At 42.3% G+C, this 26,998-nt stretch overlaps 2 protein-coding genes across 7 annotated transcripts in view; one reads left to right on the forward strand and one right to left on the reverse strand.

The window, feature by feature from the left end:
• Window positions 1-15,584, reverse strand: part of agtpbp1 (ATP/GTP binding carboxypeptidase 1) — a 35,366-nt gene extending 19,782 nt beyond the window's left edge. For 2 of the 5 annotated variants that reach the window (XM_033620581.2, XM_033620580.2), the window contains exons 1-12: window positions 15,460-15,584; window positions 14,002-14,060; window positions 12,218-12,348; window positions 4,620-4,687; window positions 4,210-4,273; window positions 3,692-3,838; window positions 2,059-2,190; window positions 1,840-1,933; window positions 1,678-1,715; window positions 1,183-1,391; window positions 887-1,064; window positions 605-646 (exon numbers count right to left, since the gene is read on the reverse strand). In XM_033620581.2, coding sequence (XP_033476472.2) covers window positions 605-646; window positions 887-1,064; window positions 1,183-1,391; window positions 1,678-1,715; window positions 1,840-1,933; window positions 2,059-2,190; window positions 3,692-3,838; window positions 4,210-4,273; window positions 4,620-4,687; window positions 12,218-12,348; window positions 14,002-14,033 — 1,135 coding nt within the window. In that variant the 5' untranslated portion in view covers window positions 14,034-14,060; window positions 15,460-15,584. Of the gene's footprint in view, window positions 1-604; window positions 647-886; window positions 1,065-1,182; window positions 1,392-1,677; window positions 1,716-1,839; window positions 1,934-2,058; window positions 2,191-3,691; window positions 3,839-4,209; window positions 4,274-4,619; window positions 4,688-5,956; window positions 6,184-12,217; window positions 12,349-14,001; window positions 14,061-15,459 lie in introns of those variants that run through there. The other 3 variants (XM_078170683.1, XM_033620582.2, XM_033620583.2) reach the window with 2 other exon arrangements.
• Window positions 15,585-15,764: 180 nt separating this feature from the next.
• On the forward strand, window positions 15,765-26,780 carry naa35 (N-alpha-acetyltransferase 35, NatC auxiliary subunit). Of its 2 annotated transcripts, XM_033620584.2 has the most exons (23): window positions 15,765-15,897; window positions 17,550-17,678; window positions 17,789-17,822; window positions 18,246-18,360; window positions 18,504-18,578; window positions 19,128-19,295; window positions 19,520-19,586; window positions 19,713-19,756; window positions 19,871-19,921; window positions 20,460-20,543; window positions 20,759-20,873; window positions 21,659-21,837; window positions 21,969-22,028; window positions 22,226-22,332; window positions 22,516-22,582; window positions 22,904-23,002; window positions 23,175-23,353; window positions 23,621-23,757; window positions 23,881-23,948; window positions 24,042-24,182; window positions 24,397-24,519; window positions 24,871-24,951; window positions 26,210-26,780. In XM_033620584.2, exons 2-23 carry the CDS (start codon window positions 17,558-17,560, stop codon window positions 26,267-26,269), a joined length of 2,175 nt encoding a protein of 724 aa, XP_033476475.1. In that variant the 5' UTR covers window positions 15,765-15,897; window positions 17,550-17,557; the 3' UTR covers window positions 26,270-26,780. The 2 variants fall into 2 exon arrangements, 1 of the variants encoding a protein (XP_033476475.1); XR_013492027.1 differs by lacking the exons at window positions 24,871-24,951; window positions 26,210-26,780 and having other exon boundaries at window positions 23,621-23,756; window positions 23,879-23,948.
• Window positions 26,781-26,998: the final 218 nt, after the last annotated feature.

The following is a 26,998-nucleotide window of genomic DNA, read 5'->3' on the forward strand; positions in this document are numbered from 1 at the left end:
ATTAATTTAATAGTTGACAACTAATCAGTCATTGGAGCTCCGCTGGTGATATCTCTGACAGGTCTATGTAATAGCAGTCGCTTGACCTTTTTTTTTTTTTTTTTATGAAAATAGATGCGTCCACACAACTTTGTGCTCAGGCTAAGGGAGTTACTGGGTTGCTGCTGCCAGTTGTCACAATTGTGATGTATATATTATTGTTTTATGGACTTCCTGTTGGCTTTGGCACTCTACAAGAAATTAACTAAGATATGTATTCATCTACATCACCAAGCAGATTCAATTAAGCATAGGGCTACACGAAAAATAACATTCTGATTGTACATGTTTTATTTAAGATCAGTTTAAGAGAAAAGCAAAGGGGATCGAATGTTTCACCCGGCAGCCTGTGGATGCAAGGAGGCAAATAAGCTGAGTACAATGTCCACTGGTGAGCAAAGCAAGCACTAAGCGACGTGAACTAAGCATCTCTATCACGTTTATAGCTAACACATGTCATGTGTTAGTTCAGTGGAGTTAGAGTTTGATGTGAGGTGAATGAGAAAGCAGCAGTGAGTAAGTCTATGTATTCTGAGGATGGAGTTGTGTCTTACGTACGTCTTACCCTTCTTTAAGGGCCTGCTGCAGAGCTGATGAATCTTTCTTCCTGTAAGGCACATTGTGTGCAGCAGTGTTGCCATTAACCATTTATGTGCTCCATGGATGTATTCATCATCATCTATGTGTCTGTGTGTTATGTATGACTGAATCCATGAGCAAATAAACGTCTATATGTTTGTCTGTACTGCATAATCATCAATGACAGGCATGCACAAACACAGTGTAATGCTCAGGCACTCTCTAAGTGAATTGGATGTGTGTTTGTGAGTGTGTCCTGTGTTCTCACCCCCAGGTGGCTGGCTGTACAGCTGCGCCACAGGTCCTACAGCAGGTACATGTGGCAGCTGGTAGTGGAAGGCTGATTTGATGGTGGGCAGAGGCAGACGGTTCTTAGGGAAACATTTCCTCATGATGAGACTCGACGTGTTGACAAGAGGATCCAGAGTCCGCACTGGAAGACACTCCTAGAAATACAACCACACAGAATGTAGAGAGTAGGTGAGAGTGAGTGTGTGTGCGGTGCAGAATGTATGTGTTGCATGCTTTAATTATCTGCCACGTGTGTGTCACATTCTCGCTCACAGTGGATGAGTTGTAGAGAATCCTCATGCCATCAGCGTCTATGAATGCTTTCCTGCCGAGCTTGATGTTGGTGATGTTCCTGAGGCAGACCAGCAGCCCTTTGCGAATTAGCATGTGGCGATGGCGTGTGTCATTGCGATGCCAGTCCAGGTACAGAGCCAGCAAGACAGGCACGTGTCCACCATCTACTGCACGGCGAGCGTTTGTTTCTGCACAGGAAAGAGAAGGAAGGAGGAGAGACAGCAGTGATAATCTGTGCTTTGCGACTGAGGGATGGGATGAAGAGAAGCATGGGAGAGGTAAGAAGGGGAAGTTGAAATCCATGTTGATTGATCATCAACAGAATCAGAAAATCAGTCAAGGCCAGGCAAGGGGTTGATGAACATGGAGGTTAGAGAGGCAGAGGAAGGTGACACAGCATGGACACAAGCACTAATGAAGGATCACTACACTACTGAAGAGTCAAAAGTCATCGCTACAAAGCAAATTACTCACTGGATTTCAGCAGTGCTCCCAGTGCATCCAGAGCGACCCTGTTGAATAAGAAACATGACAAATTAGTTACATTGAAAACAAAACTGAAAAGAAGATGAAAAGATGCTGCAGCTTGTGGCTATCGTTAGTTTCTTAGAACACAACATTCAGTCGTCTGCTTACTTCAGCAGGCTGGTGTTCTTCTTGCTGTACGGCGCGGCAATCTTGAACATGAGTTCCACCACTCCACTCTTGCCCAAAGAAATAGCATTCACAGCTTTTGCAAAAACAAACACATACATGAAGAGACATCAGGCAAAGGTAGAAGCAGACATCCAATACCACTGACACTTCATCTGCTTGCGACTTAAACTTCTCTCTATCTTCAAAGAAATGGCTTACAGTTGGTGGAGTAAACCCTGAGAACCTGCAGGCAGGGCAGAAGCAGTTTGGTGTTCTGTAGGTTCTGTTTCATTAAGTTGACTGTGACATTCAGCGCTCCGCTCAGTCGGGCCTTCACTCCAAACTTTCTGTCTGAACATACAGAGGTTGTAAGGTCAGATATTATGCAGAGTATCATCAGTAGATTCTCAGTGATTTAATTAAATAACAGTACAGTCTTGAGGGAGAATTTTTGACCACTATGTTATGAGTCCCCGCCTCATTTGTATAGTGCACACACACTCGGACGCAGCAGATGCATGCATGCATGTAAACACTCAGATGGTCTCTGAAGTCTCTTCTGATATGAGACTGCCTGACTGTGAGAGCAAGGGACAGGCCTGCCATTCCTTGTAAGGCCTTTGAGACAAACTACACCTATTCGTCTTCCACTCAGATGGTGTGTTTCATATCTTGCCAATGGTTTCACAGTATTCTACTGATCTACAGTTGGCAGTAACGAGCCAAGAAATGTAGCAATTCACCCGCAAAGGCAGTGAAGACGAAGACATCATCCCTGCTGGCAATTTAAAATATTTCAGGGTGCTCTCAGACCTAGAGTTGTCTTGCTTTGGTCTGAATCAGGATTTAATTTTGATAGAAAGTTGAATAATTGCCAAGAGTAGGTTCATGTTCTCACGGCAGCATTTACAAGCGGACCAGATAAAATGCCTTGTGCAAGAAAGCTGCTCTTGATTGGTCAGAATTTCCATGTGGAAAAAATCGAGGAAGTAAACAAAACATTGAAGAAGAGTACACTTGCAAGATAAATGTGGCACTTTCTAATGTCACAATGGAGGGACAATTACGGAAGGGTGATTTTAGCGCTGGTCATCATGGACTATATTGCGGTCATTGTTCATTTTAGTCAAACCATACAGTTTGAAAACGGGGCATGGCTCCAACTAGAAAACAATGTTTTGATGCATTGGATGTGCTGAATGTGCATATTAAGGCAGTACAGGAGGAGGTGCACATTAATAATCTTCCAGGACTGTAACATGCTCATGTTTAACCCAAACAATGTGTCATGTGACTGCAGCTGGTTCAGATTGAGGTCGGAACACGTTTTCACCACAAACGAACTGCACCAGAGTTTGTTTGTAACTAGACTGAGACCACCTCTTCAAGAAGGTCTCGGTCCGGTTGTTTTGTTCACACTCGAGTGCGACTGCTGTGTTCACACCTGCCCAAACAAACCACACTTAGAGGGCAAACAAACTTGAGTTTGCTTGAACCGAACCAAACAGGGCAGGTGTGAAAGCATGCTAAAATGTCTTTAAGGCAAGGAAATGCACCCAATGTTTGTTAGACCTCAACACACAATGCATTTTGGTGAGAAATATCAAAGTAAATGTAACTTTTATTTATTTACAAGGAAACTAAACAGAGCACTTTTAACAGCACAGACCAGACTTTAGCTGACATTAAGTAACAGGACATGGTTCACATAACAAAGTAAAACAAGGAAACAGAAAGAAGAGCAAATTCAATAACACAGGAATAAAAAAATAACATTAGAACCTGACTACCCTGATATATTGGTGTACTCTGTGCTGTGTTTGTTTGTTTAACAGGGTGACATTAAGCCTACCTTTTGGGCCAACCTTGGCGAGCAGTGAGTGAAGCTGCAGCATGAGTTCTTCACTGGGAGGCAGCTCCTTACTGGCAGTGATCAGAATCTGGAATAATATTCCCGTTCCTCCTTTAGACACAAATACTCCCACTCTGCGACCTCTGCCTAAAGACAGAAAACAACAACAAAACAGCATTAAATGTGATACAACATCAATTATGATGGGGATATGCAGTTGAAGTCCTGGATAGCACAAACCTTAAAACATTACTGCTTTATCAATCCTAGCTACATTTCCAATTTAATATCATTTGTCATTTATTAGAGTGGCAATATTAATAGTTTATGCTTTTAAAATACTTCTCACAGTCATGAAACAGTAAATGCTTTTCCAAATACTTTCTCTAAATTAGAAATGACAGTTAAATTGCCCACTAAGTGACTATCCAGCAGGGAAATAAATGTCATCAGTTCTCAAAATCAGGGCATAAACTGCTCATCAAGACTGGAAAAAAGGAAACGAAACCGCCACTCACCCACAGTCAGCAGCTCACTGAGAATGTACAAGATGTTCAGAGTGGTCTGGACATCCCGGGTATTCTGTCGGAGCCACACGGTACACTTGTTAAACAATATACAGGTGTAAAGTGGGTTATAGGCATTTTTACTTGATGTTCTCTCTCCTATGCGCACAGTCTAATCTCAAATCAAACAATGCATCAGTTAGACTGTTACCACTTTGACGACTGTCGAATAAAGGTGAAGCTAGCACCAGCAGTCGTTTAGCTTAGCCTAGCACAAAGATGAGTAAGTATCTGCTAGTCAGACTTATAAGGAAACCACTCCATTTGTGCAGACACAAGCAAAAGCTTCAGAACAAGCTTTGTGTTACAGGTTTGTCATGTCACAAGCTGCGGTGTCCAGTTGTGTTGGTGAGTAAGCTGACCTCCAGTGAAGCCAGTAAGACCTCCATGCCACTGGAGCCTTTGGACATCACCTCTTTGCCGCTCTTCTCTGCAACACACAACAAAACAAAAAGGATCAGTGATGTGAAGACAAACAGTGCTGCATTTGTGCAAAACAACTCATGGGCTTCTCCCACAAACAAAGTGGGGGCAGTTATTCAAGTACAGCCGGTTGTCCTGTAAATGTTAGGTCAACAATTACAGACAAGTCACAATGTCACAGAGGATTATGCTGGAAGGTGTGAAGAATGCTCTCCCGGGGACTTGTAGTTACAAAGATTCTACTGCATATATTTCATATCATCAAAGCTCCTTTTTTACATTGTGTTAAATCTTAGCTTCTGCACACGAGCTTTACATTCTCTCCTCTTAAAAACTGCCCCGCTCAAGACGTAAAAATAAAAGCTTTGGCTACAACTCCTGCTTCACCTCTATCTTTTGTCTCTCTTTTTCCACCTGTCCACCTCTTTCAATCACACCCTCCACCTGCCCTGTAATTTAGGAGCTGACAAATTCCCGACCTCTTTAGAGAGGTCTCTGTGTTTGATCCTGTCTTGTCCTGGAACAAACTCTCCAAACACAAATACAGGACAGAGAGTATGGAACAGACACTGAAGTCCTTCGACCTTTTCAAAATGACTTATATAAACCCGCATTAGTTTATAGTGGACTGCCGACGTATATATAAACACGTACAATATCATAAAGACTTCCCTTTCAATTAACAATGCTGAGAATGCAAACATGCACACACACGCATACACACAGTTCAGTGCCTTATAGAGCAGTGACCTCTGAAAACATCTCTGTCATGCCAGACTTTTTGAAAATGCTCCAAAACAACATTTCAGCACTAATCCTCGAATAACAAACATCACTAGGGGTTACACATAGGAGCATCTCTAAAAAATAATAAGATATCAAATAAAAAAAACAATAATGCATAACAATGATTTGCTGCTTTATCTATTTACTGCTCAATGATTTTATTTTGCTTGTAAAATGTGCGGTCTAATAAGAATTTACAAAGCTTTATGATTGTACTCAAGTAAAGCAGCCAGTCAGCTTTTTGTTATCTGCACACTAACCATCATTTATGTCTTTTCCAGTGACTGTAGACAGAAGTAAGCTGTGGCAGACTGTTTAAAGTGCTGAACATGAACTGTGAAGATTGCAGAAGTCATACTGGTTGTTCTAACCTGTTGGCCTGAGCAAAGTGGAATATTTAAAATATATCTGTAACACGAGTGCCATCATAGATAATGCAGCTGTGAAAATCTATGCCTCGGAGGATTTTTAAGAGCCAGAGTCAAAATACCTGAAGCATTTTCATCATACTGCACCCTATATGGTGGCTCCAGGGCGACCAAAGATTGATAGTATCTCCTTGTGTAGCGGTACTCCATTTCATAACACTCTCAAAGTTCACCGAAGCTGTGGGAGAAAATATGTTTCCAAAATCCCAGGTTGGCGGCCTCTTGAGTCCTGGATGTTTACAGTGCAGGTCTGCTGTGAATCAAATGCCTCGGAGCTTGATGGTCCATATGAAGCATGAAGGCTCTCTGAATGTTACACTGGTAGATCTCTATCCCTCTGAGGCGAGAGGTAGACTGCTTAGCTGGCCAGTCCTCCAGCTGTGAACCAACACACTGAGCTTAGGGGCAGGTCATGATGAATCTTGCGCTCAGCACCTCCCCTTGCACGCTACTAGAAACTAAACCACCAACTAGTCCTAGAAAACTGACAGCTGTATAGGATACCTCTCCTCATGCGTCCTCTCCTCTTTCTCTGACCTCCCCTGTCAGCACTATAGGGACAGCTGCTTTACGCTTAAATAAACAGTTTCTGACAGCAAATGAGAAAGTAAAGAGACAACTGTTGTCTCTAAAGCTGAATTCATTCTCCACTAAACTGAACCACCTGGCAGAGTTTTTTTTAATGCATCTTTTCATCACATGCATGAGTTTACAACTCACTGACAACTCCTGGCTCTCATTCCTCCCTATAATCCCTGCTCTTTCTCTTGGTATCTCTTTACTGTCTCCTAAGCTCCTAAAATTCTGAACATGAGACAAGAGTACAGCAAAGTCTGTCTCGGGGTGTATAGTTACTGCAAACAGGTCATGGACCCCCTCCATCCCCCTAACAGACGTCATGCTCATACACATTTCAGGTTGAGGCTGCAGTCAGGGTGTGACAGACAGCCAAGTAGCAGATGAGAGAGGAACAGCTGATATATACTGATTGACAGGGTCACAGACAGAAGCCTCTCCACTGTGCGCATCCGTCATGGCGGATTAACCACAAGTTTACTCTGAAGTGGGGAGTGGGAGGAAGTAGGGAATTAAGGGAAGAGGACAGATGAAATTTAAGAAAAGCGCGAGGGAAGAAGTTCAGAGCGGGTTCAAAGTATGTCAACAGGCTCAAAATATGAGGTGATGATTCAGCAGGATTCTTCACCTTCGCATAAAGGCTCCATTAAGGCTTGACCCGAGTGATCACAAGTTGCCCTCATTTAAAAAATCCACAATGAAAAAGCCACTAAATGAAAACCTAGCTCCAGGGCAAAGGTAATGTAAGAGCCACCGACGAAAAAATGGAGTTTGTAGGTTAGTACACACATGGGGAAACAGACACATCTCCAGTATTGTGGTTAACGTTTCTTATTCAGTGTTTTAAGCAATGGCTGCAAGTATCACCTAATTTCATTGCTGATTTATCTGTTGATATCTGATTATTTCATTTCTTTCAATACTAAGAGCAGTGTGTAGGATTTTGTGGCATCTAATGGGGAGGAAAACTTCTCCCATGTCAAAGCATGACTCCTGGTTATGACTCATTCAGTGATCACTGGTTTTCACCAGGAGCTGAATTACTTGCAGAGATCTCTTTCTCTCCAAAACAAATGGACCAGGGATCTCATTTATAAAATTATGCTTAGGATGCATACTAAAAATGTACCTACAGAAAAAAGCCAAAAATGGCATGAGCCAAAAAATATTCAACAATTTCTACAGTCAGGCTCTCATCTCACCATCTGCATCATCAATTTCCTGTGTCTACAATGTTCGTCAGTATGTGTCAAAGTTTCTCTCACCAAGTCTGTTTTTATAGATCACAACTTTTGCGTGGTAAGAGGCGAACGTCTCCTTCAGGCCCCATTTTGTGCGTTCACAATGTTTAGAAATGAGACCCCAGGTGATTAAAACCAGTAAAAACACTGACACAGTTTCACGTTACACATCTCATTTCATTGATTCATTCATTTTTCATAACCACTTCTTGTAAGTGGTGGCGGGGGGCTGGAGCCTATCCCAGCTGACACTGGGTGAGAGGTGGGGTACATCCTGGACAGGTCGCCATACCATCAGACAGACAATCATTCACACTCACATTCACACCTACGGACAATTTAGAATCACCAATTAACCTGCATGTCTTTGGACTGTGGGAGGAAGCTGGAGTACCCGGAGAAAACCCACACTGACACTAGGAAGGGCTCCCCCACCCTGGGGTTCAAACCAGGAACCGTCTTGCTGTGAGGCGACAGTGCTAACCACTTCACCATGGTGCCGCCCACATTACAAATCTGTGTTTCTCCAATGCTGCTCGGATCATCGCAGAAGGGCCACTAGCCCCGCACCTGCTAATGAGTGCTCACCATTTTTCTCTGATAACTGAAAAACCAGATGTTCAAGAGACTTTCAGCGGGAGCCTAATCATCCACACAGGTCTCTTCCTCTCCTAAACAAATGCACCAGGTATTTAAACTGGTAACAACACTAACTAAAGCAGTTTCAAGTTACAAATCAGTTTCAGCTGGTCGTGGATGGGCTATGAACTATGTTGGAAACGTGAAAATGACAGAGCCAGTGTTTGGTTTGTCCGTTCTGCTACTGCAGAATCATGGCAGTGCAACATGGCGGAATCCATGGATGAGGACCCGTTCCCTATGTTGATATAAACAGCTCATTCTAAAGTAACAAAAAACAACACATCTTATTTTCAGGTGTTTATAAACTAAAGAAAACATACTTATTATATGATTTTCCATTTCTGCCAAAATATCCCACTGAATCTTGAACGATGTACAGTACAGGCCAAAAGTCTGGACACACCTTCTCATTCAATGCGTTTTCTTTATTTTCATGACTATTTACATTGTAGATTCTCACTGAAGGCATCAAAACTATGAATGAACACGTGGAGTTATGTACTTAACAAAAAAGGTGAAATAACTGAAAACATGTTTTATATTCTAGTTTCTTCAAAATAGCCACCCTTTGCTCTGATTACTGCTTTGCACACTCTTGGCATTCTCTCGATGAGCTTCAAGAGGTAGTCACCTGAAATGGTTTTTCAACAGTCTTGAAGGAGTTCCCAGAGGTGTTTAGCACTTGTTGGCCCCTTTGCCTTCACTCTGCGGTCCAGCTCACCCCAAACCATCTCGATTGGGTTCAGGTCCGGTGACTGTGGAGGCCAGGTCATCTGCCGCAGCACTCCATCACTCTCCTTCTTGGTCAAATAGCCTTTGCACAGCCTGGAGGTGTGTTTGGGGTCATTGTCCTGTTGAAAAATAAATGATCGTCCAACTAAACGCAAACCGGATGGGATGGCATGTCGCTGCAGGATGCTGTGGTAGCCATGCTGGTTCAGTGTGCCTTCAATTTTGAATAAATCCCCAACAGTGTCACCAGCAAAACACCCCCACACCATCACACCTCCTCCTCCATGCTTCACAGTGGGAACCAGGCATGTGGAATCCATCCGTTCACCTTTTCTGCGTCTCACAAAGACACGGCGGTTGGAACCAAAGATCTCAAATTTGGACTCTTCAGACCAAAGCACAGATTTCTACTGGTCTAATGTCCATTCCTTGTGTTTCTTGGCCCAAACAAATCTCTTCTGCTTGTTGCCTCTCCTTAGCAGTGGTTTCCTAGCAGCTATTTGACCATGAAGGCCTGATTCGCGCAGTCTCCTCTTAACAGCTGTTCTAGAGATGGGTCTGCTGCTAGAACTCTGTGTGGCATTCATCTGGTCTCTGATCTGAGCTGCTGTTAACTTGCGATTTCTGAGGCTGGTGACTCGGATGAACTTATCCTCAGAAGCAGAGGTGACTCTTGGTCTTCCTTTCCTGGGTCGGTCCTCATGTGTGTCAGTTTCGTTGTAGCGCTTGATGGTTTTTGCGACTCCACTTGGGGACACATTTAAAGTTTTTGCAATTTTCCGGACTGACTGGCCTTCATTTCTTAAAGTAATGATGGCCACTCGTTTTTCTTTAGTTAGCTGATTGGTTCTTGCCATAATATGAATTTTAACAGTTGTCCAATAGGGCTGTCGGCTGTGTATTAACCTGACTTCTGCACAACACAACTGATGGTCCCAACCCCATTGATAAAGCAAGAAATTCCACTAATTAACCCTGATAAGGCACACCTGTGAAGTGGAAACCATTTCAGGTGACTACCTCTTGAAGCTCATCGAGACAATGCCAAGAGTGTGCAAAGCAGTAATCAGAGCAAAGGGTGGCTATTTTGAAGAAACTAGAATATAAAACATGTTTTCAGTTATTTCACTTTCTTTTGTTAAGTACATAACTCCACATGTGTTCATTCATAGTTTTGATGCCTTCAGTGAGAATCTACAATGTAAATAGTCATGAAAATAAAGAAAACGCATTGAATGAGAAGGTGTGTCCAAACTTTTGGCCTGTACTGTACCTTTAACTGATTAATTGTTTAGTCTATTATGTGTTAAAATTGCTTGTTTTGTAAAACCAATACGTAAAGACAGTCATTTCTGAAATGTAAAACAGACAAAGGCAGCAAATCCTCACATTTGAGAAGCTGCAACAGAGAGTGTTTGGCAATTCGCTTGACATTAACAAGTAACAGAACTGTTGTAATTTTCCATCAGTGTGACATAATACATTAATCAACAAATTGTTAAAGCACTGGAGCAAAGATGCTTGCATCAGGGATTTCTATTCATCCCAGCTCTTCAGGATGGCAGAGAGGCACCCTGCTAACAGAGACGCACTCATGTTTCAGTCTGTTCTACAAAGCGATGCAGCACAATGCCTCCTTCTTTCACTGTCAGGTCTTCTCCTCTGCTCTCCTTTCAAAAGAGTAATCAGAGAACCAGATCCGGAGACACTGTATCAATCCATCCACACTTTGACTACCGGTAAACTAACCCAGCTCTGTTTACACAACAACTGCTGTGTGAACAGAGCTCCACCTGAACAGCAATGTCTCTTTCCAGAAATCATGACCCAGTTACTCAAGGTAATCCACAGACCTTGCTGTGAGCAGTTTTATGTAGGAACTATTTTCTCTCTACTGCACCACATCCGGCAATTGTATCACCAGGCAGAAGGAAGAGTGCATCTACTCATGGACGATAGGCTCATACTGGTGATAGCGCACAGTGTAAACATTAATGGGGTCCTCCTTGGCTGAGCTGTAACGTTAGGTAGCTCAGTGGATGCACTCCTGCCTTGGTTATACAGTTGGCAGGTGTAGTTCGGTAGAAAGAAAATAGTTCCTACATGAAACTGCTCACAACAAGGTCTGCGGATTATCTTGAGTAACCGGGTCATGATTTCTGGAAAGAGACATTGCTGTTGAGTTTTTCAAATGTATTTCATCAGTACTTTGAGCACCCGAAGCTGAGTGCCATCTACTTAGTATATTCGAGAGAGGGCAGACATCTCTCCGGCTGATACCTCCAACGCTCTGCAAGTCACACCAAAACACTCTAGACTGATAAATACCACTGCATGTAAGAGGTAAAATATGTATTTTTGATTTTGGGTGAACTGTCTCTATAAAGGGGAACATAGTACTGAGGAGATAACACACCCAAATCTCTGATCAAACTGCCGTCGGTTAAGTCTCATTGCAGGTAATGGAGGTACCAAGTTTTGATGAGGGAGAAAAATGTGTGTAACAGAAATATCATCTCAGGTTCTGCTGAATTTTGATATTTTTTAAAAGTGTCTATTATGAGTCCAAAAGTATAGTTGTGAAAACCAGTGGAGTGCTATTTTAAATCAACATGCAGACTGTGCCTATCAGTGTCTGTGCTTTATGCCAGGTAGGTTAGCCAATATCAACTTGAAACCATCATTGCTCTGACCAGTCACCATGAAGGGGAATATGGTGTGGGTTACAGCATATTTACTTGTGGACAGTTGTGTGTGTGTGTGTGTGTGTGTGTGTGTGGTGGTGGTGGTTGTTACTCCTTTTCGTTTCCTTATGCTTGAACTTATTGTTTTGACAATTACCGTTAAAATAAACATTTTTTGTATCAGCATATTATAATGAAGGTATGATATTCTGTCAACGGTGAAATTTAGGGCTGATACTGTTCGTCATTACAGCGGCAAGTACCAAGAAAGTACCAAGAGGTGGCAGCACTGGTCAGTTATCACACTTGGATATGACACCACCATACACAATTCACATCTCTATAGAAACACATAAACGTTGGATTTATCTTTTCTGTAGTTTCAGTTTGAGCCCATTGCACTTTATTTTGTGTGTGTGTGTGTGTGTGTGTGTGTGTGCTCTCTCACCCTGTGTCTGTATGAGATGAAATATCTTTGCGGTGACCTGTCTTGCCATCTCCACATCTTTCACCATGGCCTCTCTGTTCATCCTCTCCAGTTGGCCCAGGAGCATCAGTACCCTGGAGTTACTGGGAACGCTGGAAACACACGCACACACACACATTTTCACTTTTAGGAAGGAATATTGGGAGTGTAACAACACATTGATCTTGATCGATATATCAGTTCAATGATCAATGATTCAATAATATTGATGCAAAGTGAAAACATTGATACATATTGCCATCTTTAAGATATGCCTTTATTTTGAAATTCCAATGGCACATGTGTGTGTCACCATTTGTGTACAAGCACAACTCCTTCTCAACATTTAAACAGTGCTAGCAGCCTAGCGCCACGAAGGCAACAGCAAGCAGCCAAGAATAAGACGATGAGGATATTTACTGATTATGCCTCATATCAATCACAGGCGCCTGAATTCAACGGACTTGTACTGTCGCAGACTTTATGACAAATGCAAATATTGTATCGTTGTCCATAGAATCAATATAAACTTGTGATTTACACCCCTAAAGAATATATGTAACGGAAAAACTTCAATCACAAATTAATTCCTGTGTAAGTATTTCGAGAAAGGATAAATATAGATATATAAAACCAGTGAGTTACAGCTTTAATACATGAGTCTGTGTTAAAAGGAAAATCTGTCATGATTTCCTGATCCATGTCTCAGATTATAAGGATTACAGTGATGGCTCACTGTCAGTTTATGCAGCACTGGGTGACACTGGAGAGCAAACATAAAGCAGCCCTTCACATGCACATATGCCCTTATATGCCCAAAGTGAGTCAAATATGTCTCAGCAACAAAAATAGCCTTTCTGTAACATAGTGCAATGCTAGAAAAATGACAAATTGGCAGGCTGTGTTTAAATACCGACTTTTAGATCTCTGTTTCATTCATTTTGATAAAGCTGAGTGTTGAGATGGTCTCTTAGGGCTTCACTATTTCTGGGATAGTGACCCATCCCCCTTTTTATAATCTTAGCTCAGTGGCGCTCAGCTGGAAACAAGGTCAGAGGTCAGTTGTTGGTACAGCAACAGCAAACATGGGAGACAGAATCAAAACTCTGTGATAGTGCCCAGTGGAGCTGAGTTTCTCATATGTCCTTATAAAGACAGAGAGACTGTGTGTGTGTGTGTGTGTGTGTGTATGTGTGTTTGTGCGCACGCTGCAGAGAGAAAAAGAAAACTGGAAAAAATTATGAAAAAAGTGATGCAAGTCTGGAAAAAAGGGAAACATACTGCAGGAGAAGTAAAGCCTAAATAAACACGCTGCCTAAGTCACATAAATGAACACAGATTAACAAGAAAATGAACAGATTATAAATGTTCAACCCTGATCAGGACAAACAGACTGAAAGGTTTATTCCAAGGTCGTTTCTGCTGCATTAATGACGAGCGTTGCAGCTTTTAGTCATCATGACAAATACATATGGACGGCTCAAGAAGGATCAACTGATTATCTGCTGTGTTGCACAAACAAACACAGACAGTGCGACAAGAAGCAGGGAAAAACACTGGTACACATACATTTATAAGGTAGAATAGTGCAAGAGTGTGATCACACCAGCGAGGGAAAAGGTAAGCGCTCGGTGAGAAAGAGTCCAGTATGTGAACAGATGGTTGTGACAGACCAGCTTTCACACAACACAGAAACACAAGCATACTACAAATCACAGCCCACGTGTGCGTTTGTGTATAAACACTAAAATATCAAAGCAACTCACCCTTTCTCTGTGGCCATTTTGGGTTTGTTCATTTTTACCACTTCAGCATTTCATGTCGTCTGCAAGAGAAAGAAAAATAAAGACATTACTGACAAAAAAGGATGTATAAACACACTGAACAATTTTAGAAATTAACATGAAAACTTTGCCTTGTGTGGCAAAAGAAATCCCACTGAATTTCCTCTGTTGTTATCTCACACTGTAGTCAGCCCTGCAGCTGTGCCAAAACCAGATGACGATCAACCTAAATTGCTCATAGCTGTGAATGAACAAACTAGTGACCTGTCCAGGATGTGCTGGGACACGTACAGCTGCAGACAGATGGCTCATATTGACTACACCAGAACCTTCTGACTGATGGTACAAAAAACAAAAGGGGCTGCACTTCATGCTGCAGATCTCAAATGTCTGGAGACAAAAGAACTGTAGACAAGGTAATCTGAAGACCAGGTTTGACCGAAGCATACTCAGTTCAGCTGCATTACACCAAACAACAAACTGTGTTTCAAAACAGACAAAAAAATGGCATCATTCAGCAGAAAAGTCGAGCAAGTGACTACACTTCAGTTGAGTGAATTGCATTTTCACAGGTCTCCCAAGAGCCCTGGATTAGATTAGGTCAGACAGTGAATACAGAAGCATTCAGGAGGCGAGATAGGATGAGTCATAAACGATGCAGTTGTAAATCTAAGGCTATCAGTCATCATAGTGTCAGATGGTTTAATAAGGGATTTAACATGCTTAAAATAACAATGACATATTACATTTTTAACCCATAAAACAAAGACAAAAGAATAAATTAATAGCAACACATAAACAATAAGATGTTAGTAGTATTTTACAATTAAAAATAAGCTTTTCACAAAGCTGGCTAACTCCTCATCAGGCTTTGCCAAAGCTTGCAGAGTGAGACTGCAAAGCCCACCAACCTGTCTTACTACACAGGTACAACGAGATGAGCATGCCAGGTCGCGCCTTGTGAGCATATGAGCAGCTACATCAGACCATAAAAGCCCTGTGTTTGGGATAATCTATCTGAAGCATTTTACACAGCAATTGTAAACTGACATGTTGCGGAGGCCAGCTTACACAGGACAGATGGTGGCCTGGCCACAATAACCCCACAGGGCTGCTTCCTTCCACAACCATTTAGAAAACGCGAAAAGCCACCGTCATAACAGCAGCCGGCAGGGACATTTGGGCAAGTCACTGTCATTAGGCTATTGTTAGTATGGTAAACAGCTAAGCAATGCTGTTTTACAAGATGCTAAGTGGGATAAACCTAGCTGAGACTGTTGCCCCCCGCTGCACCTGCTGGACTAGTCACTCATTAACGGCCGCCTGTCTGCGCCAGCAGGCTAGCTAACGGAGAAATATGCTAACAATAAAGCGCTAACAGGCGTAGCAGCTAAAGCAATAAACCTTCGTGTTGCTAACAAGAAATAGGACTTTACAAACCTGTATGGAAAGGAACTGCTGTCCCATTCAGGGTGGATCAAATCTAAGATAAGGGGTACCGTTGTGTGTCTGAGCGTTGCCCAAAACGCCCTGATGATGTTGTGATGAGACCAGCCCAAACTGTCACGGGGCTATCGCTAAGTAACGCGAGAGTTCGTTTCTCTGCTCAGTGGAGACAGCAGAGCAGAGCAGAGCATCTTGGCTTTAGGCGCTGCCATACAAGGATAGAAAGCTCTCGAATGAGCAAAATACACCACAGCCTTCCCTAAAATATAACATGAATACAGTTTTATCTACACATTTACGCTTCTCCATCCTGACATATAAAGACTACATTTCCCGTGTTGACAGTGGTCCTATGACGTTGAATTTTTGCGCCGGTCTTTACAACCGTTGAGGAGATCTCTATTAGCTACATGGTTGATACAATATACTAAGGTACGTGCTAATTTACAACGACAGTATGGCTTTCTAATAACAGCATTCTTGTTTTGTATATATGATTAAACTGTATAATGTGTTAAACTGACGATATTGTTCACAAGAAACGCCCACAGTGGGCAACATTAGCTTGTTAGCACACGGTTTTACAGGCTACTTTGACGTTGATGATAGCTAGCTAACATGTCCTATGCATCTCACGTCTTTTAATACCTTGCAGGAGTAACCTGAACGGCATCCTATGCTTGGTGTTTTTGTAATGTACGTCGTTTCTGTTGTTATACTGGATTCTGTGACCCGTCAATACCGTGACCCAGCCTCTAAAGCTAAACATAACCACTCAACAACTCTCACAATTCAACGATTTTTAAAGGGAATCTTGTAGTGAGTCACACACTTGGTGTTACTCTGTAAATTGTTACGTACAAATTAAGGTTGACACTGGTATTGATCATAGTGCTAAAATAGCCAAATAACATGACATACTGTTCCCTTGTGTGTATGTGTTTGGCATATAGCTACCCAAGTTATCCAGTTTCTCTCAATGAGATTTCTCCAAATGTCAGGCTGAAGTAAAAATGCATCAATATCTTCTTTGACCTGTAATTATTTCACCTGTATGTAATGAGGTAAAATCTATGTCAGTATGTTCATATGTCTCACAAATATCACTGGGTCCAGTTGCTGTAAATCAGTCATATAGGAATGGGGAGGTGGTTTAACTTGCTCTTAGCTGTTATAACACTGATATATTCTTGGTTTGAAAGGCTGAGACTTTCCGGTGCACTCATGTGTGCCGTTTACACCTTTTTAGGCTTTATTTAAGCTTCTCAATTCAGTTCACAGAGCATGATGTTAATCCTCCACTTTTGCCCTGACAGCATAGTATACTTCCTTTCCAGCTTTCCAGGAGTAGAGGTCACACATAAACATGAATGTGTAAAGGCTTTGTAGAACATACAGCAACCTTTGTGACACAAACAACCATTTAAGTTTGATTTTAATAAATTATGTAATATGTAATGTTGCTGAATGGTGTGTAGGTGCCATGAAGAAAGGGTAATATATTAAGAAGCTTTGAAAATGTTGTCACACTGTACCACATTGAATTATTACAACACCCACACCTGCTCAGTGTACATACAGAGATATAGCCTAAACCTGAACAGGGGGCGGAGTATTTGCCAACTAAACTTTGGATTGTACAGTGGAGAAGATGGATGAATGTAGTAAATGATTGTGTAAATGTAAATATGTACCTTAGTTCACAGTTAATAAATATGTAAAGACAGCCGGCTGCTGAATACTTACAGTGCTTCGAGTCCAGAGGCTCTTCATATAATGCAGGTTTTTCTTACTGTGGACAGTTTGACTTGTAGGGGTGCATTTTATTTAGGTGTGCCTGCTCTTGAGTTATTGTTCATGCTGACACATTGACGTGGTTTACTGTCACACCCACATCAGAGCTATCATTAAAGTTTTTGGGCCTTATACACCTACTGTTCTAGCTACTGTAAAGCCAAACGTCTGACAAGAGAGGGGAACAGTGAATGACCCTAAATTACTGTTGCAGTCAGATGCAAATTATTTTGACATTTTACCCTTGTTAAGAATGTCATTTCCTTACTTGTCTTTGTGTTTCTCTGTAGTAGTCACCATGGTGATGAAGTCAGCAGTTGAGGATGATGATGCTGGCTGGGGGCTGGGCATCCCAGAAAAGATGAAGAACAATGCCAACTGGGTTGATATCACACATGAATTCAAGGGCGCATGCAAAGGTACAGGCTCTGCCAGTGATTGTGTTTGAGGGTCATGTGCGTGCAGTTATGACAGGTACTGACGTGTTTCTCCTTTTCTCTTCCCTTGTCCTCATCATTTATTTATGCAGAGTTGAACCTCGGAGAGTTGCTTCATGACAAACTGTGAGTAGGACAAAATGCTTTGTGCGTACTCGAATGTAGAAGAATCAGTTCTCTTACATTAAACAAAATAAACACAAACATTGTCTTATATTGTTGTCTCTTGTGGTTGGAGAGCCAAAGACAAATTCCACCCAGGTGGACAATGTAGATATTGTACAATCTTTTCTGTTCTGTTTCAACCCTCCCACAAAATTGAGCAGATTTCAGCCAAGAGTTTATATGTCACTACGTCTAAACACTGTTTAGGAGACGCTATAGCATTGACAAGACTGAGTAATTACAATGAATCAGGGAATTCTTGTCATTATTTTTGTCATGAACATATTTGAATCTATCTGCATGAGTTATTGGATCAGTAGAGTTTTTTAAACCTTTGTAAACACACCTACAAAAGAGACACTAAACATTTTGCTATGGTGGTAGGTTTGGCCTGTTTGAGGCCATGTCAGCCATAGAGATGATGGATCCTAAGATGGATGCAGGAATGATTGGAAACCAGGTCAACAGGAAAGTGCTCAACTTTGAACAAGCTATCAAGGTACAGTGCTGCTGACCTCTCACTGCCTTACAATGAAAAGAGTGAACTACCTGATTTTCTTAATTTAAATTTACAACTCTGATTGCATCGTCTAGTTCAACTAGTATTTAATATAACAGTACCTACCTTTGTGTTCATTTTAGGAAGGTGCCATTAAGGTGAAGGACCTCAGTCTCCCTGAACTCATCGGAATCATAGACACATGTTTTTGCTGTTTGGTGAGTGTCAGTTTCTCATACATAATGCTGTGCTTCTGTGTGTAATATGACTCCAGAGGTTTTGCATTTTAGCTTCCACCCACAGGGAAAAGAAGAAAGAGTGGGTACAGATCCAAGGTCACTGGTCTAGTCATTCCCACCAGTCAAAGATTTTCTCGAAAGTTGGGTTTTGAGAGATGAAGCATGGACTGAAAACATCAGGGATTTTGATTTATATCATGGAATGTCACAGGGAATTTAAGATGCTGACCCAGAGAGGGTTGAAAGGACATAGGGTATCATATGCTGTACATATGGTAAAGCCCCTTAAGGCTAATTTCTGATTTATGATATGGGCTATAAATAGAATTGACTTGACTGACTTAACTTGTCACTTTAAAAGAAAAGACAAGAATGACAATATAAATGATAAATGACAAACCAATTTGTGGTGTATACCAAACTATTTTCTTTTTGTCTGAACTGACAAACTATGAAAAAAAGAATTATAAAGTCACAAAGATGTTTTGACATGCATTAAACCCAGTGCTCATGTTTATGTTCTCCTAGATCACGTGGCTGGAGGGTCATTCTCTAGCGCAGACTGTATTCACCTGTCTGTACGTCCACAATCCCGACCTGATTGAGGAGCCAGCCCTCAAAGCCTTCGCCCTGGGCATCCTGAAGGTGTGTGACATTGCCCGGGAGAAAGTCAACAAAGCTGCTGTGTTTGAGGAGGTAAACAATGTCCCGCAGGCTGTCAGTGTGTGTTTGTGTGTGTGTCGCAATATTTGAGCCACTGCTCAGGCTTTTACACTCCCTGGGGGTTAGGGGATGTTTTTATCCTTGTTGTTTCTGCTTCCTCTGCTGGGATTTATGTAGAAATGTATTTTAAAAAGTTAAAATTGCAGTTGGCTTTTTTATAACTCTGTGTCGTATTTATATGTGAATGTTTCCTGTAGGAGGATTTCCAGGCAATGACCTATGGCTTCAAGATGGCCAACAATGTCACAGACCTGCGGGTGACAGGTACGAGGACTGCATAGTGATAGTTTAAGTCCACTGCTTCACATATGCTGAGGCCATCACAGAATAATGCATACTGTTGGTTCAGAGAAAACAAAGCCAAGGTAATCTTTCTGTCCTTTGTTTTAGGTATGCTGAAAGATGTGGAGGACGAGTTACAGAGGAAAGTCAAGGTATTTGTTCTCGGCTAGTTTAAGCCACAGCGTTTGCCATTACAATGAAATACTGCTGATGTCAATGCTAAATATTATATCGGTTATATTATGTTTTTTCTCCAATTGCCTCAGAGCACACGCAGTCGACAGGGTGAGCAACGTGACCCAGAGGTTGAGCGGGAGGTGAGTTGGGTCTGTGGAGTTTTTCTTTTTGCTAAAGCCATGTTTTTGGAATAGCATTTACCAAACCTGTAGCTGCACACGAGGTGTTTCTGGCCGATGTGGTTGCAGTTTTGACATAAAATACATATGACTACAAGTAGACAACCAAATTGCCTCACTGTTCTTCATTGATTAAGCCTAGTACCCCAACATCTCAGCCAAAAACTAAACCTCAGATGCTCCTTCTCAACCTTGGCCTGTTACAATTTATTTCCCATCTGCTCTTTGTCAGCCTGTGGGACTCGTATGACCTTTGGAGACTCTGCTCTGGAATTTCCAGCTGTTTGATTACTGTAATAATAATAATAATGAAGGAGGAAGAAATAAGACCCAAACATGGCCTTGGTCTGGGGTGGTCAAAACAAAACAAAACAAAGAGTCAGCCTTTGTGATTTCTTGTGCCTTGTAAAGCTTCAAAGACAAATTAGGAGATATGTGTATTAATAGTTTGGGATGTACACGTGAGCCTGTTTAATGTTCTCATGCTTTATTTTTACAGCATCAGCAGTTTTTGGCACTTTTCAACAGAATCAAGTTCACACGCCTCCTACTGACCGCACTGATCACCTTTACCAAGAAAGAGGTAAAACACACACAAACACACACGATCAGACAATGAATGAGTTTTTAACTACCACATCGATTTAATCATGTTCTCCTACTTATTACTGAGCAGTGAAGAGGATTGTATTAAAGTGCACTTATGGATGCTTATATATTAAATTGGTCATTTACCTCTTTGGTTTTGTATGTGTGTATGTGGGTGTGTGTTTTTGTTTATGGTTGTATTTTTATCAGACCAGCTCAGTGGGTGAGGCCCAGAAGCTCGTGGCTCAGGCAGCTGACCTCTTATCAGCCATTCATTCCAGTATTCAGCACGGCATCCAGTCACAGAATGACACCACTAAAGGAGGTAACACACACACACACACCTTTCAGTTATAGTGTTGAACCCATAGTTTCGCTTGGCATGAGTTTACAAACCCACAGCTCTAAAGGACCCCCCCCCACACACACACAAACAAACACACACACACAAACACACACACACACCCCACACATGCTTAGGTTCAGTTTGGAAGGTATCCAGGGCAACTCAACTGAAGAAAGTGTCACACATACATGACACTGTGCATACATTACATGCATTCTTGCTCCCCAGCCATCCAGTTAAGTAGTCGTCATGGCAACAGAGACAGTGACAATGCACTGAATGTAACTCTGCTGCCTTAACTTTCCACACAGAGCTGAAGAAAGTCTTTTAAACCTTCTACCAAGCAAATCACCAGCACCTACCTGTCCAACAGAAAATAGGCACTCTTGCTTTTGAACAAGCTCTGTCCGCTTGGTGTTCGCCTCCCTAATTTGCATTTTTTCTGCACCATGTCCTTGATTTCCTCTTGGACGTGTGTTACTACTTGATTGCTTCCTTTGTCGAAAGTTGCAACCTTACCTGTCTGCTGTTATTGGGTGTGAGCTCTGCGCCCAGACATTTCCCAAAAAACAGCAAAATAAGAAAATACAGGCCGAGGGCTAGGTCTCTGCAGATAAATACGGTGCCACACACTTCTAGTGGGTCCGAAGTGTTGTCTGAGAGGGATTACTTTTGAATGAGTCTATATGTCGTTTTTAGGAAAATTCTGCTGAGTGTACTCTTTAAATGTTGTGGTTTTTTTTTTTTTGTTGTGTATTTTTCAGACCACCCCATCATGATGGGCTTTGAGCCCTTGGTAAACCAGAGACTGCTGCCACCTACCTTTCCTCGCTACGCCAAGATCATTAAGAGGGAGGACATGGTGGCCTACTTCAGCAAACTTATAGAGCGCATCAAGACTGTCTGTGACGTGATCAACACCACCAACCTGCACGGCATACTGGTACACACATATACAGCTCTTAGTTTACATTCAGAACCTGATTTGCCATTTTCTGCTTTTGTTGGATTGTTCAGTTCGAAGTGAATCTCTATCAGAGTTTTTTTTTAAGTGGTTATCCCCACATTTTTCAGGACTTCTTCTGTGAGTTCAGTGAACAGTCTCCGTGTGTGCTCTCCAGATCTCTACTCCAGGTGAGTGAATAATGTCATTTTGACTCTGAAGTGTCTGATGCCTGCAAAGGGATTCTTAAAATCTGTGTTATTGTAGTTTGTATACACATGACAATGTATAAAACCTATAGATCATTTCATATTATCTCATAATTAAAAATATGTCAGTTTAAAACCCTGTGTATGAGAGCTAAATGTAATGTTTTTCCTGAATCTAGACAACGTTCCTGATAGATAACAAAAAAGTGTTTGGGACCCACTTGATGCAGGACATGATTAAAGATGCTCTGAGATACTTTGTCAGCCCACCTGTCCTCTCCTACAAGTAAGTCTGTTGATGGTTTAATGATTAAACCCTTAACATGTCAGTCATTTAATGTTATTGTGTTATATATAGGGTTGATTTGAAACCTTCTGATGAGCTGCCGCAAGCTTGTTTTGTGATTCTGTGTGTGTGTGTGTGTGTGTGTGTGTGTGTGCGTGCGCGCGCGCATCTGTCTGTCTCCAGGTGCTGTCTGTTCAACAACCACCAAGCCAAGGACTACATTGACTCCTTTGTTACACACTGCTCCAGGGTATGTTACCTTTACTGTTCAAAGTTATGGCCTGGTGCATTCAGTCGTTTGGCAAACTTTATGGGCTGCTTTCACTTCTGCATAGTTTAGGAGGACAGATGTTTGAGTTTGATGAGACCCGTGGGATCAAGTGGGACGTAAATATGACACAGGAAATGTTAATGTCATGAGTTATAGGAATTTTTTGCTATGTTTAGAGGTTGGGTCAAACACTGAACATAAGGGCAAATCTATCATCAGCCCTTTGACATGAATGGGTCAAGTGTTTAAGCTGTATGTTTATTTGTGTGTGTTTGTGTGTCTTTTCTTTTCTCCCTGCAGCCGTTCTGCAGTCTGATCCAGATCCATGGACACAACCGAGCTCGACAGAGAGACAAGCTGGGTCACATTCTTGAAGAGTTTGCCACACTGCAGGATGAGGTGAAGGGTTAAAGCTGTTTGCCCAGTCGTATTTTCTTTTTCACAATATTTAAACAGAACACTATTGTTTTCATATTTCGCGACACACAAGAGATACCTCACCTACTCTGGGAGCAGATGCGATTTTATAAATTATAAACCAACTGCTAAATTCATCTTTTGTGCTCTGCAGGCTGAGAAGGTGGATGCAGCTCTGCATAGCTTGCTGATGAAACTTGAGCCTCAGCGACAGCATCTAGCCTGTCTCGGGACCTGGATCCTCTACCATAACCTGAGGATTATGATCCAGTACCTGCTGAGCGGCTTTGAACTGGAGCTGTACAGCATGCATGAGTACTACTACATCTACTGGTGAGAGTGCACAAGTTTGTTTGTGTGTTGCTGTAGCTGTTGCTGGCTCCAAGGCTACTTCCACACTTACACATTTTTGTTTTAATACACGTTACACACTATTGCTACATGTACAAACGTGGCCACACTACTCCGGCATATTCAGACCCCATTTTAAAACGTTATTTTGAAATGAAAACGTGTGGATGTATCCTAAATCTCTCCACAGTATGCGCAGGTGCACTTTTAATCATCTCTGAATGACTATGTGTTTGTTTTTGACTATAGGTATCTGTCAGAGTTTCTTTACGCGTGGCTGATGTCCACTCTGAGCAGAGCCGACTCCTCTCAGATGGCAGAGGAGCGGATTATGGAGGAGCAGGTGAAAGGACGCAGCAGCAAAAAGACCAAGAAGAAGAAAAAAGGTACGCTCTGTTGTAGCCTCTGTGGCTGAGGTGGATTCTCACAGTGTGACCGCACCATACTCTTGTGATTTTTCTGTCTGTGCTTGTCCTCGTAATGATGTAATGTTTGGGTTTCCTCTGCAGTTCGCCCTCTGAGCAAAGAGATCACCATGAGCCAAGCGTACCAGAACATGTGTGCCGGCATGTACAAGGTAGGACATCAGTACAGATGCACTTTTGACCCCTCCTCTCTCCCAGGTGACACAGTCACTGCAGTAGTATTCATGCTCTGCGTCTCTCTTCAGACTATGGTAGCTTTGGATATGGATGGGAAGGTGCGTAAGCCTCAGTTTGAGTTGGACAGCGAGCAGGTTCGCTACGAGCATCGCTTTGCCCCCTTCAACAGTGTGGTCACGCCCCCACCAGTGCACTACATCCAGTTCAAGGTACTGTTGATGTGGAGCAGGCCCTCCAAACTCTCTGTTCCCTGACCTTTGAACCCATTTTCTTGACTTTTCTCCTTCACTCTTCTTTTAATCCCCGTCCCTGATCATATTCCCACTACCTTTCCACTTTGAATGGTTTCCTTTTTAACCTTTTGTCCGACATGCACTCCAATCTTCCTGCCCTCTCTGAATTTGCCCTCTTTGCCCTCTCCAGGAGATGTCAGATCTCAAGAAGTACAATCCTCCGCCAGGCTCCGCTGACCTCTACATGGCCGCCAGCAAACACTTCCAGCAGGCCAAGCTCATCCTAGAAAATGTGCCCAGCCCCGACCCTGAGGTCAGAAAATTTAACTATTGTAAAATAACTGCCTGCTGTTAAAGGAAACCTATTTTGTGTTTTAGGTTGTTTGATTTCGTTTTGCTAAGGAGCTACGAGTCCTAAGATTCTTGAGCACAAATTCAGTTATCAAAGTTTATTCCTGAAAGGGTTTCTCATCTTGACCTGAGCCTCTTTCTGGTAGTTAGGATGATAGCACTGAAACATCATTCAGAAGCATAGCAGCCTCAGTTTTATGGCATCATGATATTTTCTGCTGTATTGCTCTAAACTAATGTTAAATGGTTTGTTTGTAATCAAAGTTTCACCTTTTTTAAATGTTGTCAATAACCAGTTAATGATTGATAACAGGTGAACCGTATACTGAAGGTGGCCAAGCCCAACATTGTAGTTATGAAGCTCCTGGCTGGAGGGCACAAGAAGGAGACCAAGGTAACACAACATACACATATCCTGAGTTATCATTTGCTTTACCGGTTGCAGTTAAGGGAATACTTCAACCACAAAAAGGATCATTTGTATATCAGTTACTCGCATCATGAAGAAAACCTTTTATTGCATGCCTCAAAGGTGAACGAGGAATCCAAAAACAGGGAAAATTCTTGATGCAGCAGCAAAACTATATTAAAACATCAGTTTACAAATTCACACAACTCATACAGTATAATCCAAGTCTCATTTATCCAGTCGTATCCTTGGTACTTTACAAACGCGTGTATTTTCGCTACAGCCTTACTTTTGAAAACACTTAGGCATGCACGTAGCGTGTCTGGGCGAGAGCATGCATTTAACCCTGTTCGTGCATTCCACTGAGCAGAGGTCAAACGCATGCCCAGGCGCGCTACGTCATCCTTGTGTGAGACTGTTTATGCAGAAGTGTTTTAAATAGTGAGGTTTTAGCAAATTGCCCGTGTTTGTGAAGCACTGAGCAGACGACTGGAGAAATGAGACTTTGATTATCCTGCAAGAGTTGTGTGAGAGTTTGTAAATGCAAATAATTTATCAAGAATTTTCTGTTTTTGGATTCTCCCTTCACCTTAGAGGCATGACAGAAAACTTCATGAATTTTAATGCAACATGGGGCGAGTAGTTAATAAACAAATGGTCCATCTACGTCCCAACCCTCACCTATAGTTGTGAGCTCCGGGTAATGACCGAAGGAATGAGGTCGTGGATACAAGTGGCCGAAATGAGTTTCCTCTGTGGGGTGGCCGGGCTCAGCCTTAGAGATAGGGTAAGGAGCTTGGGCATCCGGAGGGAGCTCAGAGTAGAGCCGCTGCTCCTTCATGTCTAAAGGGGTCAGTTGAGGTGGTTCAGGCATCTGATCAGGCACCTCCCGTTAGGTGTTCTGGGCACGTCCCACTGGTAGGAGGCCCCGGGGCAGACCCAGAACATGCTGGAGGGATTACATGTCTCATCTGGCCTGGGAACACCTTGGGGTCCCTCAGGAGGAGCAGGAAAGCGTTGCTAGGGAGAGGGAATGCTCGATTGCTTTGTTGGGCCTGCTGCCCCCGTGACCCGGCTTTGGATAAGTGGTTGAAAGTGGATGGACGATCATTTTGTGGGCGAAGTATTCCTCTTGTACTAATTGTGTTTAATCACTGTGCATTGTGATAGATTAATCTTAATGTTGTTAATGTTCCATATTGTGAAAACTCTGTTAAAGTAAAATGCCTCTCTGTATCCCCAGGTGCTTCCAGAATTTGACTTCTCAGCTCACAAGTACTTTCCTGTGGTCAAGATTATCTGATGCTGCTCTGCACCGCCGGTTGATTATGAGAGCGTAATCAAAAAGACCATCAGCCGCGAAGACTGTACCCTCACCTGAACAAGTGTGCAATGGCCCTGATCCAGTCCAAGTCTGAACAACGTGTGTATGTGATACACCTGACTGTAAAGTTGTGCAAAGGAGTGTTTGATACACCCAATTCTTGAATGAGATGAAACCAGACCAGAGAATTCACAACTGGACCTAAATGACTGACAATATCCACATCTGCATCTGTGACAGTCTGTTTGTTTGTGTGTGTGTGTGTGTGTGTGTGTGTGTCTGTGTGCGCGTGCACGAGAGTCAGACACAAGTGGAGGTGCTTTTGCAAGAAGAACTGGCCAATGGAAAATTTTCTAAGCTGCCTTCTGAACAGTTTTGTGAAGGCTTTAAAAGAGCTGTAACAACAATGAGTGCATATCATCTGATCATATGGAAACCTTTCTATGTATTTATCTGTGCTTATCTGAATGAAAACATTTGAGACGGAAAAGTCTACAGCATCTTGTTTTACCTCATATGGCAGTTTCATGTGAATACTGTGGCATCTGCATTGTGAAACCTAGACAGGACAGTCTGCAGAGAAGAACCATTCACAGGGTTTACATTGTTTTAAGTGCAGAATAACTAACTAACAGCAGTAGGAAAGATGCTTTCAAGGCCAGGGAACCATCTGCAATGCTTCCTCAAACCAGTACCAACAACTGTCAC

Source organism: Epinephelus lanceolatus, chromosome 9 (genome assembly GCF_041903045.1).
Source record: "Epinephelus lanceolatus isolate andai-2023 chromosome 9, ASM4190304v1, whole genome shotgun sequence".
NCBI classification, from domain to species: domain Eukaryota; kingdom Metazoa; phylum Chordata; class Actinopteri; order Perciformes; family Serranidae; genus Epinephelus; species Epinephelus lanceolatus.